Below are 16,249 nucleotides of genomic sequence, written 5' to 3' on the forward strand. Positions count from 1 at the left end.
TAGGAAAGAGAAGAGATGAGTAGAGAGAATAAACCTCTGATTTGTTGTTCCCATTTATCTCATTCCCTGTTGCAGTTCCAAGACATTTTGACTCCTTAAGAGCAGGTGCATTAGTACCACCGCTCTGCCCAACATGCTGAAAACATCCTATCCATCATAACAACTTCCAGAGGTGTGGCCATGTTAGTCTGTTGCAGCAAAAACAAGAGTGCCATCTTAAAGACAAATGTATCATAGCACAGGTTTTTGTGGATTAGAACCGAATCCATCAGATGCATGAAATGCTATCCTCAGTCACATACAAACATACATACAGGGAAAACAAAAACTGCAAATAGTGGAGCCACATGGCCATGAAATGCAAGTCTGTCACCACTCTGTGTATGTAAAACTTAAATGTAGACAGGATAAGCACATTCGCAACAGCAGCAATTGGTAATAACATAAAGATCCTTGTTTTGCTGTACTAATCAATACCTGTAAAGGGTCAGGAAGCCGTTGTCTCACTTCAAGACTAAATGGGTAGAATCAAACTCCCTGCAAATTATACATTTATAAATTATTAATGTGTGATAAAACATGCCTGCCAACTGAAGATTACTCTTCATGAATCTGATGAAGTGGGATATAGTCCACACAAACGCTTATGCTACAATAAATCTGTTCATCCAGAAGGTGCCACAAGACTCTTTTCTAACCCATTCATGAGAATCTGTGCAAAGGAGGAGAAGCCAGCTCCCCCAAATCATCTTTCTCTTTTGCCTCACCTGCTTACCTCAGGGCAGAAGCCTTGTACCTGATTCTCTGTCACAATGAGTTTGGTGATGATGACGAATACTGATGTTCCCTGCGGGTGGGAGGGGGTTGGAAAGAAGATAAAATGTTAAGATGTGGAATGGAAGGGAACAGGGAAAGAAGTGCAGCACAGAATGAATGAAACACACACACACCAGAGCACCACAGGAAAGGGGGCACAATAAGAACTGCCAGATTGGAACAAGCACATCTACCATCATTAGTAGCTCACAATTTCTACTAGCCTCCCTCCCACACATGCTTATGTTAGTCATTTTTGCACACTGATAACCTCAAAGAAAAGAACCACAAATTCTCGGCAATGCTCTCCTGTCTTTTCTATGGGAGGGGCAGCAGCTCAGTGGCAGAACTCTTGCTTTGCACACAGATGGCCCCAAGTTCAATCCCTGGCATCTCCAGATGGGGTTGGGAAAGACCCCTGCTGGAAACCCGACGGAGAGCTGCTGCCAGTCTGTGCAGACAATATCGACCTTAGTGGACCAATGGTCTCACTCAACAGAAGGCAGCTCCGTATGATTCCCTGAAGGCAATTCTTTCTTGGCACAGGCTACCTGGCCAGTGATTGTTTACGGACACGGATTCTATGTTTTAAAATAAGGACAATTCTGAAGCCCAAATAAAAATTATTGTTCCCCGCCTTTCTCTCAAAATTGCCTTCCACAGCTGCTCTTCCCCTGTGGGAAGGGTCCACATATCCTTTCTCACACAGGGAATATGTACAAATGTGGGTTTCCCCCCACATGTGCTTCCATGGGCTTGTGTAATGAACTGCATGTGGAGTCATTTCTGGCCATCCACACCTAGCAGTTCCTTGTGCTAGATTATCCCACTAATTTCCATCTGCAGTGGGGCATTGTGGGTTGCAGGGCCTCACCTGGCCCTCCCACTGAAGGTTTTTAAAAATAAAATAAAATAAAATTTTGCTTTTGTGCTGTTCCACACATAAAATCGGTCTATGCTAAAGAACTCAGCATGGAAATGCATAAAGCGCTGGTTTCTATTTCTAACCAGGAATCACTCTCTCTTGCCTCATTTCTGGGTGTAGCAACAGGGACATTCTTTTCCATCACAGTTTCTCCATCTGTGCCATGGAGAAGGATTACACATAGTTTCCAGGGTTTCTTTTTTTAAATGAGTGTTTGTTTTTCTGTTGTCATTTTCAACAGTCAAAATAAATAAGCTGAAATACTTCTTAACATTTCAGAAAGCTGAACTATGTCAGCAATCAAGTTGAAATGGAGGTATTAATCGTATTTGGAAATTATTAACAGAGAAGAGCAGTGGCTGGCATCCAGAGCAGGCCTCCTCAGAGAGGCATCTCTTAACTCAGCCAGAGTGTTGCCAAGCAGCAGAGTGTGAGCAGGGGGAGCAATTTTTTCTACTCTCCCCTGACCTTGTGAGTGCTCTTTGCCTTCCAGAAATATGTCCCTGAAGGTCACCAAGCCCTCAGACACATACTTTTGTGTGATGTAGAGCATCTGGGGGAAAGGAGCGATGGGCTACTTTTGACTCCCCCATTGCTCTTTCCCCCCAGAAGTGCTCTGTACCACACAAAGGTATCCCTGAGGGCTGCATGATCCTCAGGGACATATTTATATCAGGCAGTTGAAAGGGAAGTTGGGTCCCTGAAATCCTCATTGCATGCTGGGCAAAACACAGTTGCATTTGGTCCTCCGCAGTGAGTGCACAGCTCATGTGCTGCCCCTGCCTTCCTAGTCTGGATGCCAGCTATTGCTTTGAATGTATGTATTTCGTGCAGTAATGCTTAATCATGTCATAAAAGTGTAAGTGCAGAAATTAAACCTTTAAAAAAAAAAAAAAGAAGAACAAAGAAATGGTAGAGTTAAATAAAGAAGCAATTAAAGGGTGGGTGATGGAAGTAAAGTAACCTTTTAGGAAATGATTAATTAAAGAGTCCATTTCAACTTAGGAGCAGGGGCGTAACTACAATTAGGCAAGGGGAGGCGGCTGCCTGGGGGCCCCCACGCCTCGAGGGGCCCCTCAGAGAGGCAAGTCACATGACTATATATTGTGAAGTGTGTGTGTATCAGCGAGGGGCCCATTTTAAAATTTTGTCTCTGGGCCCACTCCAGCCTTGTTACGCCCCTGCTTAGGAGAGAGGAGAAACTTCAGACCACATCAAAAGAGAGAGCTTCCTGACTAAAGGCTGTACTTCTAAGCACGCCTTCCAGAAAATAAGTCTCTTTGTGCATGTTTGGAAACAAAACCCACCGGGGTGGGAATAATTTACAGCTTAACACTACACATGCCCACTTGCTATACCATACCCACTGTGCAGACAGAACACAGAGGGACATATGTGAGTGGGGAAGTGCCATACCCACCAAGATGCTCAGTTGCAATTCTGGATGTAGCCAAATAAAAAGAAACCACTGGGTAGTGCTAAGAGCTCCCAGTATGGAAGCACCTCTAAATTGGGCAGTGGCAAGGAAGACAGTTAGCTCCTAGAGATGCCAACCTGTAGCAGATTAAAGCCTTTGTCTCAGAGCAGCTAATGTGAGGGGAGAAATGCTAAATCACCCCTGGCAAGCTGCCTGGCTAGGCTTCTCCTAAACTAATCTATATTTCCGATAGAATTAAAATGCTGCCACCACCAACTCTCTTATCAACAGAACTTGAACCTTCCTGGGCTTGGGGTGGAATCCCAGGGAAAACTCTCTTTATTTGACTATTGGATAAAAACATAAACCTTCCACGTGTAGGCTTTCACTTGATTAGAAAACCAATAGCTGCTGAGCAATTGAGGACACTTTTGCACCAGAGAAATCCCCCTTCCCCCCATTTCCTGAGTTAAAAACCAACTCTTAGAGGATTGTAAAAAGAAAAGAACAAAACCTCCCAGTTTTATTCAGTTACTACAGACTGCTTCCATCTGAGGCTCATAGCTTTCTTAGATACACTCAAAAATACTTAGTAAGTTACAAAAATAGATTGCCTTAGGCATGCTTAAATATTTATAGAGTCTTTTGCAACACCCTAGGTAGGGTGGGCATAGGGTAGTGTTTCTTATTTTAATAATGTTACAGGTAAACAATAATAGAATAGTATCAGGAATATATAAAAGCACACACATTCAAAGAAATATAAGTTCATAAGAACATAAGAACAGCCCTGCTGGATCAGGCCCAAGGCCCATCTAGTCCAGCATCCTGTTTCACTCAGTGGCCCACCAGATGCTGCTGGAAGCCACAGACAGGAGTAGAGGGCATGCCTTCTCTCCTGCCATAACTCCCCTGCAACTGGTTCTCAGAGCCATCCTGCCTTTGAGACCGGAGGTGGCCCACAGCCCTCTGACCAGTAGCCATTGATGGACCTCTCCTCCATGAAGTTATCCAAACCCCTCTTAAAGCCATCCAGGTTGTTGGCTGTCACCACATCCTGTGGCAGAGAGTTCCACAAGTGGATCACGCGTTGTATGAAAAAGTACTTCTGTTTGTTGGTCCTCGACCTCCTGGCAATCAATTTCATGGAGTGACCTCTGGTTCTAGTGTTGTGTGAGAGGGAAAAGAATATATCTCTCTCCACTTTCTACACGCCATGCATGATTTTATAGACCTCTATCATGTCTCCCCTCAGACGTCTTTTTTCTAAACTAAAAAGCCCCAGGTGTTGTAGTCTTGCCTCATAAGAAGGTGCTCTAGGCCCCTGAACATCTTGGTTGCCCTCTTCTGCACCTTTTCCAGTTCAGCAATGTCCTTTTTAAGATGTGGTGACCAGAATTGTACGCAGTACTCCAAGTGTGGTCGCACCATAGTTTTGTATAAGGGCATTATAATATTAGCCGTTTTATTTTCAATCCCCTTCCTAATGATCCCTACATTGAATTTGCCTTTTTCACAGCTGCCGCACATTGAGTCGACACTTTCAACGAGCTGTCCACCACGTTCCCAAGATCCCTCTCCTGGTCAGTCACCGACAGCTCAGATCCCATCAGCATATACTTGAAGTTGGGTTTTTTCGTCCCAGTGTGCATCACTTTACACTTGCCAACATTGAACTGCATTTGCCATTTTTTTGCCCACTCACCCAGTTTGGAGAGATCCTTTTGGAGCTGCTCACAATCCGTTTTGGATTTCACTACCCGGAAGAGTTGGGTGTCATCTGCAAATCTGGCTACCTCGCTACTTACCCCGGCTTCTAGATCATTGATGAATAAATTAAAAAGCACCGATCCCAGTACAGATCCCTGGGGGACCCCACTTCTTACTTCCCTCCATTGTGAAAACTCTCCAATTATCCCTACCCTCTGTTTCCTGTCTTTCAACCATTTAGCAATCCACACATGTACTTGTCCCCTTATCCCATGACTGCTAAGTTTCCTCAGGAGTCTTTGATGAGGAACTTTGTAAAAAGCTTTTTGGAAGTCCAGGTATACTATGTCAACTGGATCACCTTGATCCACACACTCATTGACACCCTCAAAGAACTCCAAAAGGTTGGTGAGGCAAGATTTACCTTTGCAAAAGCCATGCTGGCTCACTCCCAGCAGGGCCTGTTCTTCTATGTGCTTTACAATTTTATCCTTGAGGATGCTTTCCATCAATTTGCCTGGAACGGACGTTAGGCTAACGGGTCTGTAATTTCCTGGATCGCCCCTGGCTCCCTTTTAGAAATTCGGTGTTACATTTGCTACTCTCCAGTCCTCTGGTACAGAGCCCAATTTCAGGGATAAGTTGAAAATTTTAGCAAGGAGGTCGGCAATTTCACGTTTGAGTTCTTTGAGTACTCTTGGGTGGATGCCATCTGGCCCTGGTGATTTGTTAGCTTTCAGTTTTTCCAGACAGTTTAGTACATCATCTCTTGTCACTTCTATCTGACTCAGCTCTCGAGCCTCCATCCCTAAAAAGCCTGGTTCAGGAACAGGCATATGCTCAGTATCCTCTGCCGTGAAGACAGACGCAAAGAACTCATTTAGCTTCTCTGCAACCTCCATATCCTATTTAATAATCCCTTTCACTCCCTCGTTGTCTAATGGCCCAACCGCCTCCCTGGCAGGTTTCCTGCTACTGATGTACTTAAAGAAATTTTTATTATTCCCCTTGATACTTTTGGCTAAATGTTCCTCAAACTCTCTTTTTGCCTCCCTTATTGTCACCTTGCATTTCTTTTGCCAGAGTTTGTGTTTCTTTCTGTTCTCTTTATTTGGACAGGCCTTCCAATTTCGGAAGGAAGTCTTCTTCCCTTTTATGGCTTCTTTGACGGTACCCATGAGCCATGCTGGCATCCTCCTGGACTTAGTGGTATCTTTCCTCCTTTTGGGTATACAATCTAACTGGGCTTCTAGTATTGTAGTTTTGAGTAAACTCCATGCACTCTGGAGCAAAGTGACTCTCCTGGTTTTCCCTTTCAGCTTTCTTTTCACCATACTCCTCATTTTGGGATGTTCCCTCTTCTGAAATTCAAAATGTCCGTGTTAGACATCCTTGGTGATTCTCTCCCCGCATGTATGCTGAATTTGATGGCACTGTGGTCACTGTTCCCTAAAGGGTCGATGACACTGACGTCACGCACCAGGTCCTGGGTGTCACTCAGAATTAGGTCCAAGGTCACCTTCTCTCTGGTCGGTTCCATGACCAACTGTTCTAGGGCACAGTCATTTAGTGTATCTAGAAATTTGACCTCTTTGTCCTTACCTGACTGTGAATCTACCCAGTCTATGTGTGGGTAATTGAAGTCACCCATAATTACAGCCCTGCCTCTCCTTGATGCCTCCCTGATTTCCTCCTGCAACTCCCAGTCACTGTCGGCGTTTTGATCCGGAAGGCAATAGCACGTCCTCAGTAGCACATTCCCTTTCCGGCCTTGTATAGTCACCCACAGTGTTTCTGTGGAGGACTCCAGTCCACCTAGGTTTTCTAGCTTGTTAGATTCTATCCCTTCTTTAACATACAGTGCTACCCCTCCTCCAAAGCGCCCCTCCCTGTCCTTCCTATAGAGTTTATACCCAGGGATAACAGTGTCCCACCGGTTCTCACTGTTCCACCATGTTTCTGTTATGCCCACTATATCTATTTCTGCGTTAGCAACCAAGCACTCCAGCTCACCCATCTTGGCTCGGAGGCTTCTGGCATTGGCATATAAGCACCTATATGCTGAATCTCTCCCCTGAAGTATGCTATTCTTATGACTCTTTGACCTGCTGGCACAGGCTCCCATCTGCTCTTTATGTGGTTCTGTCCTGTCCCCTTCTGTTTTATCTGAATTCTCTGCACGCTTACACTTTAAAGGATGGCTTTTGCCAAACGGGATACTGCCCAGCTCCCATTGGCTGTTCCCCAGGTGTCATTTTAAAAGTTGCTCTGCAACCTTTTTTATTTTAAGTGCCAGCAGTCTGGTTCCATCTTGGTTCAAGTGCAGCCCATCCCTTTTGTACAGGCCTTGCTTGCCCCAAAATGTGTCCCAGTGCCTAACAAATCTAAACCCCTCCTCCCAGCACCAACGTCTCATCCACGCATTGAAACCCCTCAGCTCTGCCTGTCTCACTGTACCTGCGCGTGGAACAGGTAGCATTTCTGTCTCACTGTACCTGCGCGTGGAACAGGTAGCATTTCTGAGAATGCTACCTTGGGGGTCCTGGACTTCAATACACTACCTATCAGCCTAAATTTGGCTTCCAGGACCTCCCGACTACATTTCCCCACATCGTTGATGCCAACGTGCACCATGACAGCTGTCTCCTCCCCAGCACTGCCTAGGAGCCTGTCTCGACACCGCGTGATGTCCGCAACCTTCGCAGCAGGCAGGCAAGTCACTGTGTGGTCAACACGCGGGTCACAAACCCATCTCTCTATCCCTCTAATGATCGAATCACCCACTACAAGGAGGCCCCCACCCCCCATAGGAGTATTCCCCGTGCGAGAGGATATGGGCTCATCATCCACGGAAGAGGTCCCTTCTAAAGGAGCATTTCCCTCTTCCTCAGACTGATGTCCTCCTTGCCCAAGACCTTCATTCTCCCTGACAGCAAAGTTGCTACCAGCCCTGGAGTGGGATGCCTCTATCACATCCCTGAAGGTCTCATCCACATGCCTCTCTGTCTCTCTGAGCTTCTCCAGATCTGCCACCTTGGTTTCAAGGGAACGGATTTGTTCCCTGAGGGCCAGGAGCTCCTTGCACTGAGCACACACCCATGACTTCTGCCCATGGGGCAAATAGTCATGCATGTGACACTCTGTGCAATACACTGGGAAGTGCCTCTCCCCCTGCTGACTTTCTTTCTTCATACTGTCTTGTTGGCTGTTTACAGTATTTAGAGATAGTTTATTGTAAGTAGTTTATTAGAAGGATAGTTCTCAGCTGTAATGGTCAGCAATTTAACTGTCCAAACAGCCTTTCCCAAGAATATGAGGGATACAAGGGAGGGATTTGTACTTACGTTCTCTTCTCCACCAGGCTCCTTGTGATCCCAGGGGTTTGTTCCAGGCTCCCCCGCACACTTCCTGCTACACTCCTGCAAAACTCCTACGTCCTGTTTGCTATCCCTGTTCGCTATGCTCTCAGGCCTTCACCTATTTTGCAGAGTAGCCTTCCAACTGACACACAGGCAGGGGCGTAACTACTATTAGCAAGGGGAGGCAGCTGCCTGGGGGCCCCCACGCCTCATGGGCCCCCCCAGAGGCAAGTCACATGACTCCCCCAAACCCACAGAGCTTCCTTCATTATGATCCTTCCTTCGTATTTCTTCCTTCGACCTGGCTAGTATCTCTCTCTCTGTCTCTCGACCCTCCCTCCCTGCCTCTCTCCTTGTCTCCCTTCTTGTGTGTGTGTATTAGTGAGGGGCCCATTTTAAAATTTTGTCTCTGGGCCCACTCCAGCCTTGTTACGCCCCTGCGCCCCTACGCCCCATGATGTGAGTCACAGGAAAGGAATGTGGGGCCTCTCCTAGCCCTAGCTGACTCCACCCCCTCCAAGCAGGCAAAGAGTAAACACTGGAATTTGGAACCCTATCAGCTCCTATCCCTTGGAAATCCTAACCCTCACCCTAACCCACACACACACTCAGACAGAGAGAGACTAAGACCTACCCCTTAAAGAGAAAACAGCCCCTGCAAAACTCCCTTCTTTCTGTTAGTTTGTTTGAAGGGGAAAAGGCTGGATGTTTAGAAAAGCTTGCTCACCTTCTCAGCTGTGTCTGCTCTTCACAGAGTAGCCTTCCAACTCAAGTTCCTAACGCACAGTCTGACTCAACAAACTTCCCTATACTGAATTCCCTTTTCCTTGAACTCACCCAATTCCTGATGAGAATCAAACTTTCTTTCTTTTAAGGGTCCTTTCTTTTAAGGATCTACAGAGTTATTCCGTGAGAGAAACCTCCATGCTGGCTTTGACCATGAGGGAACAAAACTCCATTGCCCCTCACTAAGCCTTTTCATACTCGCTTCTCTCCAACAAAGACCGACCTTCTTGTTCCCAGAATTCCCAGCAACCGCAATCTAGATTTCACCCACCTAGTATACTGATTGGCTGCCCTGGAGTTCACCAGCGTGTCAGTCAAGACAAGGGTTCACTCCCTATTAACTCTTTAGGGAGAGGGGAGGCTGATCCATACACAACCTGATCTGGATTTTATTATTATTATTATTATTATTATTATTATTATTATTATTATTATTATTATTTTATTTTACAAAAATGGCCTGCCAATATTCTTTTTAACATGGGTTTTATCTGCAGAAATCAGCCAGTTACGTTTTCATGGCAGGGATTTCCACATCATGGCTTTTAAAAATGAAATAAGAGGATATTGCATTCTCATTGTTGGCTTTGGTGATGTTCCATACAACAATGTGTAGAAAGGTTTATAAAGATGGTCAAAGGCTAAATTTGCAACAGAAGAAACTAATTGCAACAGATCAAACTGCTGTTAAAGAAACAATGACAAGGGCTGTTTCAAAAGTTGGCAACCCTATCTGCTCTCAAGTTTGCCTTGTATTCCTCAAGGACTGCAACTTGAGGCTGATGGTGCCTACTTAGAGATGCATTAAAACATCAACAGGACAGTAAGTAATGGAGATTAAATTGCCAAAAATATTCAGCCTTCTATATTTAGACCAAGCATTCCGAATCTCATTCACAGGGCTATTAGGAAATTCCTTTCAGTCTTGAGAATCTAAAGGCCAGTCTACATGTTACAGACATCATGTAGAACAGATGTGACTTCAAGCCCTACCTGGAAGTAGGCTTTGTTTACTTTGGTGGGACTTCAGGGGTGCAGACAGAGGGAAAGCTAGAAAAGCAACTCCTCACATTTTTTGCGGAGGGGGGAGAGAGGAAATACACTTTTGGGGGGAGATATGGGTTATTAGGTTTGGCAGGGGGAGTCCAGCAACATGGAGGATGGACCATGATGGAAGTTTATAAAATTATGCATGGAGTAGAGAGAGTGGATCGAGGGTTTTTCTCCCTCTCTCACAACACTAGAACCCATGAAACTGACTGGCAGGAAATTTAGGACCAACAAAAGGAAGTATGTTTTCACACACCACATATGGAATTCTCTGGCATGGAATGTGATGATGGATGGCTTTAAGCGTGTCTTAGACAAATCCATGGAGGACAGGTCTATCAACAGCTACTAGTCTTGATGGCTATGGGCTACCTCCAGGTCCAGAGGTAGGCTGGCTCTGAACAACAGTTGCATAGTGTAGTGGTTAGAGTGTTGGACTAGGACTGGGAAGACCTGAGTTCAAATCCTCATTCAACCATGAAACTCACTGGGTGACTCTGGGTCAGTCATGTATCTCTCAGCCTAATCTACCTCACAGGGTTGTTGTGAGGATAAAAATAGCCATGTGCACTGATCTGAGCTCTTCGGAGGAAGAGCGGGATATAAATGTAAATGTAAAAATAAAATAGCAATAGGAGAAGGGGTATGCCTTGATTTCCTGCTTGTGGGCTTCCCAAAGGCATCTGATGGGAAACAGGTTGCTGGACTAGATAGGCCGTGAGCCTGATTCAGCAGGGCTCTTCTTATGTTCTTAACATCTCCAGTGCTTAGGGAAGCAGCTGCATCCATCGTGACTTCTATGTAATGTGCAGAGGCTCAGATTGCCTACTGCTTCATGGGTGGCTGTTATCATGCAGTGAGCAGCTTCTGTGCAGTAGTGTTCCATATGGACAAGATTTTTACCCCATCACTGCCAATTGTGACCGTAAAGGAAGATTTGAGGCGTGGGAAAAATTACCCAATATGAATGGCTCACCACATAGAGTGATGGAAAGCATCTACCATGGGGCAGCCAAAGGGGTGTAAACTGGTCCTTCGCTTTCACCTCCTAAAATAAAGTGTCTAGCTACTGTATTCTAGAACGAGTCTTCAAATCCTCGCTGTGTTGTTTACCCTCGGAAATGTTTCTCTGAAGCAGTCACTGCAACTGCAAAGGGATAATATGCCAAAGAGAAACTACGCCCAACTGAGGCTATGTTGGACTATCTCCTCCTCTCAAAGGGGTTGCTGCTTGTCCTTGATGCACACAACCACCTATGATCAATAAGCCAAGGCCCAATTCATTTGCTGCTATCTTTGTGAGCTCTTGCAGTTGGAATGGCAATAATAGGAGCTGCTTCGCCCAAAGAGTTTGCCCATGTGGGTCTACGGTTATGCAGGTGTGTCTGAAATGGTGGCCATGCTGCTGACTGCATAGATGAATTTGGCCTCTGAACTTTCAGCCAGGATAAGGTCAGAAACTTGGATCACATTGCAAGAACCAGGTCTGTAGTCCATCTAGAGGACTGGGAGTTCTTTCAGGATTTTATTTTTTTTAAACTAGATCTGAAGGAAGCCCAGCTGCCCAACCTTTCTGTAAGAAAAGAGGTGGTGAGTCAGTCTCTGACTTCGTCTTCTGGGCCCTAGAAGAAGACAGGGTTGTTGTTATTGTACTTTTTAGTATTGTTGCACACTCCCTATTTCCCTAGGCACTGAGGCTTTGCTAACAGGTTTAGCCAGGGGCTTTGCTAACAGGTTTAGTTCACATTGGATAAGAGAGCACCTGCTTTGTATGGTGTCTTTGTAAGATTTGCTTGATTTATACAGGTAAATATACATGCAGTGCATGGTGGAAGCAGACAGTCCTGTCTTGCTGCTTGCTGAGGTAGTTTGCTTAGAAAAAAGGCACCTTTAAAAGTGGTGATTCTCTTATATTTAGCAGGAGGAGAGCACTTGCCCCTATGCAACCCTAGCACAGCATCCCTCTGGCAGCTGTTGTTGGTGCCTCTCCCTTTATATTTCCTTTTAGATTGTGAGCTCTTTTGGGACAGGGAATCATCTTCTTTATTTGATATTTATTTGTCTGTGTAAACCACTCTGAAAACTTTTGTTGAAAGGCAGTATATAAATATTCCAGAAGCAGCTTCTCCATGGCTGCTCCCAGGCTTTGGAACTCCTCTCTGGGGAAGAGTGGGGATATGCACTGCCCCTTCCCTTCGATATCCAGAAAGTGGTTGAAAAGAAAACCTCTTATGTCTATACAAGCCTTTGGGGTGATGTGAGGGAACTGCTGTTGCTTTATTGGTGCTTAGGTGCTATCTGCTGTGTTGTTATTAGACTGTGTCAGTTCTGCATATGTTTTTATGATAGTTGTGATAAGTTTTATTGGCTCTTCTTGTATTTTAAATTATTTGTTCACTGCCTTGAGGTCTTTGGACAAAAGGAAGTCTAGAGACATTAAAATAAGTACATTTTTAAAAACCCAACAACAACCTCTCTTGAGAAAGTTGTTCAGCCTTCCCTCCCTCCCTCCCTCCCGCTAGCCTTTCTCTGTTTTTACAATTGATTTAAACTGCAGCTGCTTCTTCTCACATATACCTCTGCTGAGCACTTAATCATCTCAGACCCCATCCATACAAGGGCATTGTTCATTCAGGGGACCATCATCCATAGTCATTAAAGAATATTAATGTCCTTCTTTGTTAAGGCCCCGGTCACTCATTTCAAGGAATCAAGTCATTCAAACGTATGACAGTCTGATGCTATTGCCAACAGAGATGCACATTCGATTGATCAAGTTCAGCCAGCAACTCAAGCTGGCAGATAGCCCAGGAAGCTCCAGCCCTGACTTCTCCAAGTTTTATCCTCCTCATTCCACCAGCCCCTGGCACCAGATACTTCAGTTGTACTGGAAGATGCAGCAATAATAACAAACTAGGGAATATATTAGCTGGGTTCACACACAGCACGGAACCTGAGGTTCCCTCGGCCTGTGACATGGAGGGAATTTGAAGCTGGTGCTGCAGACAGCCATATATCTCAATTGGTTGGAAGTAGCTGAGTTGAGTCAGAGGTATGACCCCTACCTGGCCTTCTAGCAAAGCCTAAGATGCTGTTCCAGCCTGCTGTGTACTGCCCTTCGATTGGCAAGCTTTCCCTATGGCATCCATCCACCTTGGAACCATTGGTCCCAGTTGCAAAGGGGGCTGGCTTGCCTGAAACGAACCAGCGGCCCATGAAGAATGTGGTTTCAGATGTAATGTGTGCCTCAGGGCAAGCCAGCTTCAGACTTGGTCAAGCATCCTGGTTTGGTGCCCGAAGTGAACCTGAGGTTCCTGCTTTGGCATGGGGTTCAGATTGGAGATGTGAAGCCTTGGGGGAAAACTACATTTGAGGGGATGGGATAATGATTTTAAAAACTCCCATTTTCCCCCAAGCTTCCCCACTCCCCATTTTCCCCCAGGTCTTCACATCTCTAATTCAGATGGTCATGGATAATTCGCTTGCCAAGTTTGCAAGTAGGTTCCGCATTATGTGTGACCTCTCCCAGTGTAAATATGACAATGTAGATGGTTCCATGAGTCAGAGCAGTTGTTTGTGTTCTCTTTGACAGAAGCCCCAGTCAATGTCAATGTTTTTGCGTTCATGGAACCTATTTCACATGCTTTGGATTCCTAATGGGCCTGCACTTGCTTGGAGAAGTTCCTATTCAGCTGGGGAATGATAGCAGCATTAGAATTCTGTTGCCATTGCGATGGGAGGATGGGGGTGGGGAAGAGGGTTAACTGCGGTCCTAAGGAGTCCAGTGTATATATTTAGAACAGAAAGTGCTTGTGCTCACTGACCTGTCCCAAATTTGTTGCTGAAGGTACAATGAAACCTGAACACATATCCATAGAACACTCTGACTTGAAAGTCTAATAACTTTTATCTCCAGATCTGCTGATGCCAGCAGCTTACTGCCTCAGATCCACAAGATGGGATCTTCAAAGCCACATCTGTATTGTTGTCACCAATAATGTCACACAACTATAGGCAACATGTTTAGCATGGAATCATTGAAACCCTATATACCTGGGCAGCCATTTAGGGATGTTCCAAGGTGGGCATTTCTGTATTCAGGTATGGGAATACCAAAATATATTCATAATGGATCCAGACTAAATCCCATTGAACCTAATGGGCCTGTTAGTCATGACTAACTTGTCTCATTTCATTTTATCGGCTGACATTTCATTTTATTTTTTTGGCTGACGTTTCCACTAAAGGTATGCCCAGAGAGTGAAACAAACTGTGCATGCACCACTAGCAGCCCCATTGATCCCTGTTTCCCACAGAAGTCCTCTGTACAACTTGGAAGCGGGTTGCTGAGGGTTGTGCAGCATTCAGTGACCCACATACTGTGGGGCACATGGAGCACCTTTGCAGAAAGAGGGGCCATATATATGTGCATATATTATTCCCAAACAATTCCAAAACAGCTTGGAGACAAGGGTGAGGGAGAGAGTTTTGGTGATCACAGGCATTATTTCAGTGCTGCACAACTTCTACAGATGTTGGTCTACAACTCCCATCATCTCTGACTATTGGCCACTGTGGCCGGGGATGATGGGAGTAATAGTTCAAAAACATTTGGAGGGCCAGAGCTGTGCAGTCCTGCATTATTCCAGAGCTTCCCACAACAGTCACCCAATCATGAGCCCTTGTGTTGCAGCGCCATTGACCACAATGCTCGGGCCTAGTTTTGACTTTTCCAGGATACAGCTTGATATGCTGTGAACACCTGAAGAGCTTTGTTCAGGGGCTGCCCTTTCAGAAGGCGAGGTGGTCGCCTCAAGCAGCAGATTACTGGGGAGCCAGTGAGGAAGCAAGATGTCCTCCTGCCCACTGCCAAAAAAGTGGGGGTGCATGCATGGGGGTGTAGGTGGCCTTTGGAGCTCTCCCTCAGGCACCTTGGACTACCAATGGCTCAGTCTCATGAGAGCACAGTAAGCACAAGTGAGTGGGCAGTTCTACAACACTGCCCTAGCCTCTGAAAAGCTCTCTGCCTAACCTGATCCCTCAAGGGAGATCCCCATGTGCAGCTAATATGTTTGTTGATGGGTATCCAGGCATGCATTATTATGCACAACCAGCAATTGAACTGACTAGATATGACTTTAGACATGCACATCCTCACTAACTACTGCTTCTTGCAACTATCAAGAGCTGGATTTGAGCTTTGAAATTTTTAGCTAGATTTGAGTCCTAAAAAGGAGCCATAAACACACACTTGGAAGTACATCAAACTCAATGGGAACTTCTGCAAGTAAATGCACTTACAAAAGAGGTGTGCGCCCAACAGGAAATGCACAACACGCAGCCCTAAGCATCCAGAGACCCCCAAGTTATTGTTAATGTAGGGCAACATAAAAGGCTACTTATTAACAAACCCAACTGATGACTCATCATTCACTCATGATACAACCCCCTCACCCTGCACCCAGACTTTTTGAGGCCTACCTGTGGAGGTGTAACGTAATCAGCTGTGTCCATGACGCGGTTGCTGTATTTGCCGAAGCCCTTCACCTTTGTCACCACAGAGGACTCGATGGAGGTGTCCCTAATCTGATAGGCCTTCTCATGCAGGAACACCCACCTGGGAAACAAGAGACCAGCTATTAGTGTCTCCTCTGGGGTGAGGTAGGAGGAGGTCATTCCTTGTACGAAACAGCTTATAAAGATAATTCTGAATTATCTGCCCCATTGCTCCAAAATTAACCTTTTAGAGTGACAGGGCAGAGAGCCAGCTGTTCAGTACTTTTAATTTCTCAGCAGAAAATATTAAAATGGCTTCCTACATGCACTAGATCCTGGGGCCTGGTGGCTTCTCCTCTGCTTGGCAGGCCCCATAGGTTGTGAGCTCATACCCTGTGGATTTCCAAAGCTGCTCTAAGCAAGCTACCCTTTTCTGTCTCCCACCCCCAGCTCACTTTATCCCTTCCTTGCATGTCAGGGTCTATGTGGATGTCCAACCTTTATTGCAATGAATGGGCACAGCTGTTACCATTTGTTCTACATAGTTCAGAAGCCTTCTTATGGTTTGCCTTCTGTTATGGGGATATTGCGCTTTCCAAGCACTGAGAAATGCAGTATTTGTCGAATCTGGAAAACTGCCTTTCTTCTTCAGTACACCAGCTGCTGCTACTGTTGTTGTTGTTGTATGGA

The 16,249-nt window shown here is 45.5% G+C and overlaps 1 protein-coding gene across 2 annotated transcripts in view; it reads right to left on the reverse strand.

Moving 5' to 3' along the window:
• Window positions 1-16,249, reverse strand: part of P2RX3 (purinergic receptor P2X 3) — a 66,759-nt gene that overhangs the window by 20,765 nt on the left and 29,745 nt on the right. For both annotated transcript variants that reach the window (XM_053283833.1, XM_053283834.1), the window contains exons 2-3: window positions 15,545-15,680; window positions 776-847 (exon numbers count right to left, since the gene is read on the reverse strand). In XM_053283833.1, coding sequence (XP_053139808.1) covers window positions 776-847; window positions 15,545-15,577 — 105 coding nt within the window. In that variant the 5' untranslated portion in view covers window positions 15,578-15,680. The remainder of the gene's footprint in view (window positions 1-775; window positions 848-15,544; window positions 15,681-16,249) is intronic.

Source organism: Hemicordylus capensis, chromosome 1, assembly GCF_027244095.1.
Source record: "Hemicordylus capensis ecotype Gifberg chromosome 1, rHemCap1.1.pri, whole genome shotgun sequence".
In the NCBI taxonomy this organism is placed as follows: domain Eukaryota; kingdom Metazoa; phylum Chordata; class Lepidosauria; order Squamata; family Cordylidae; genus Hemicordylus; species Hemicordylus capensis.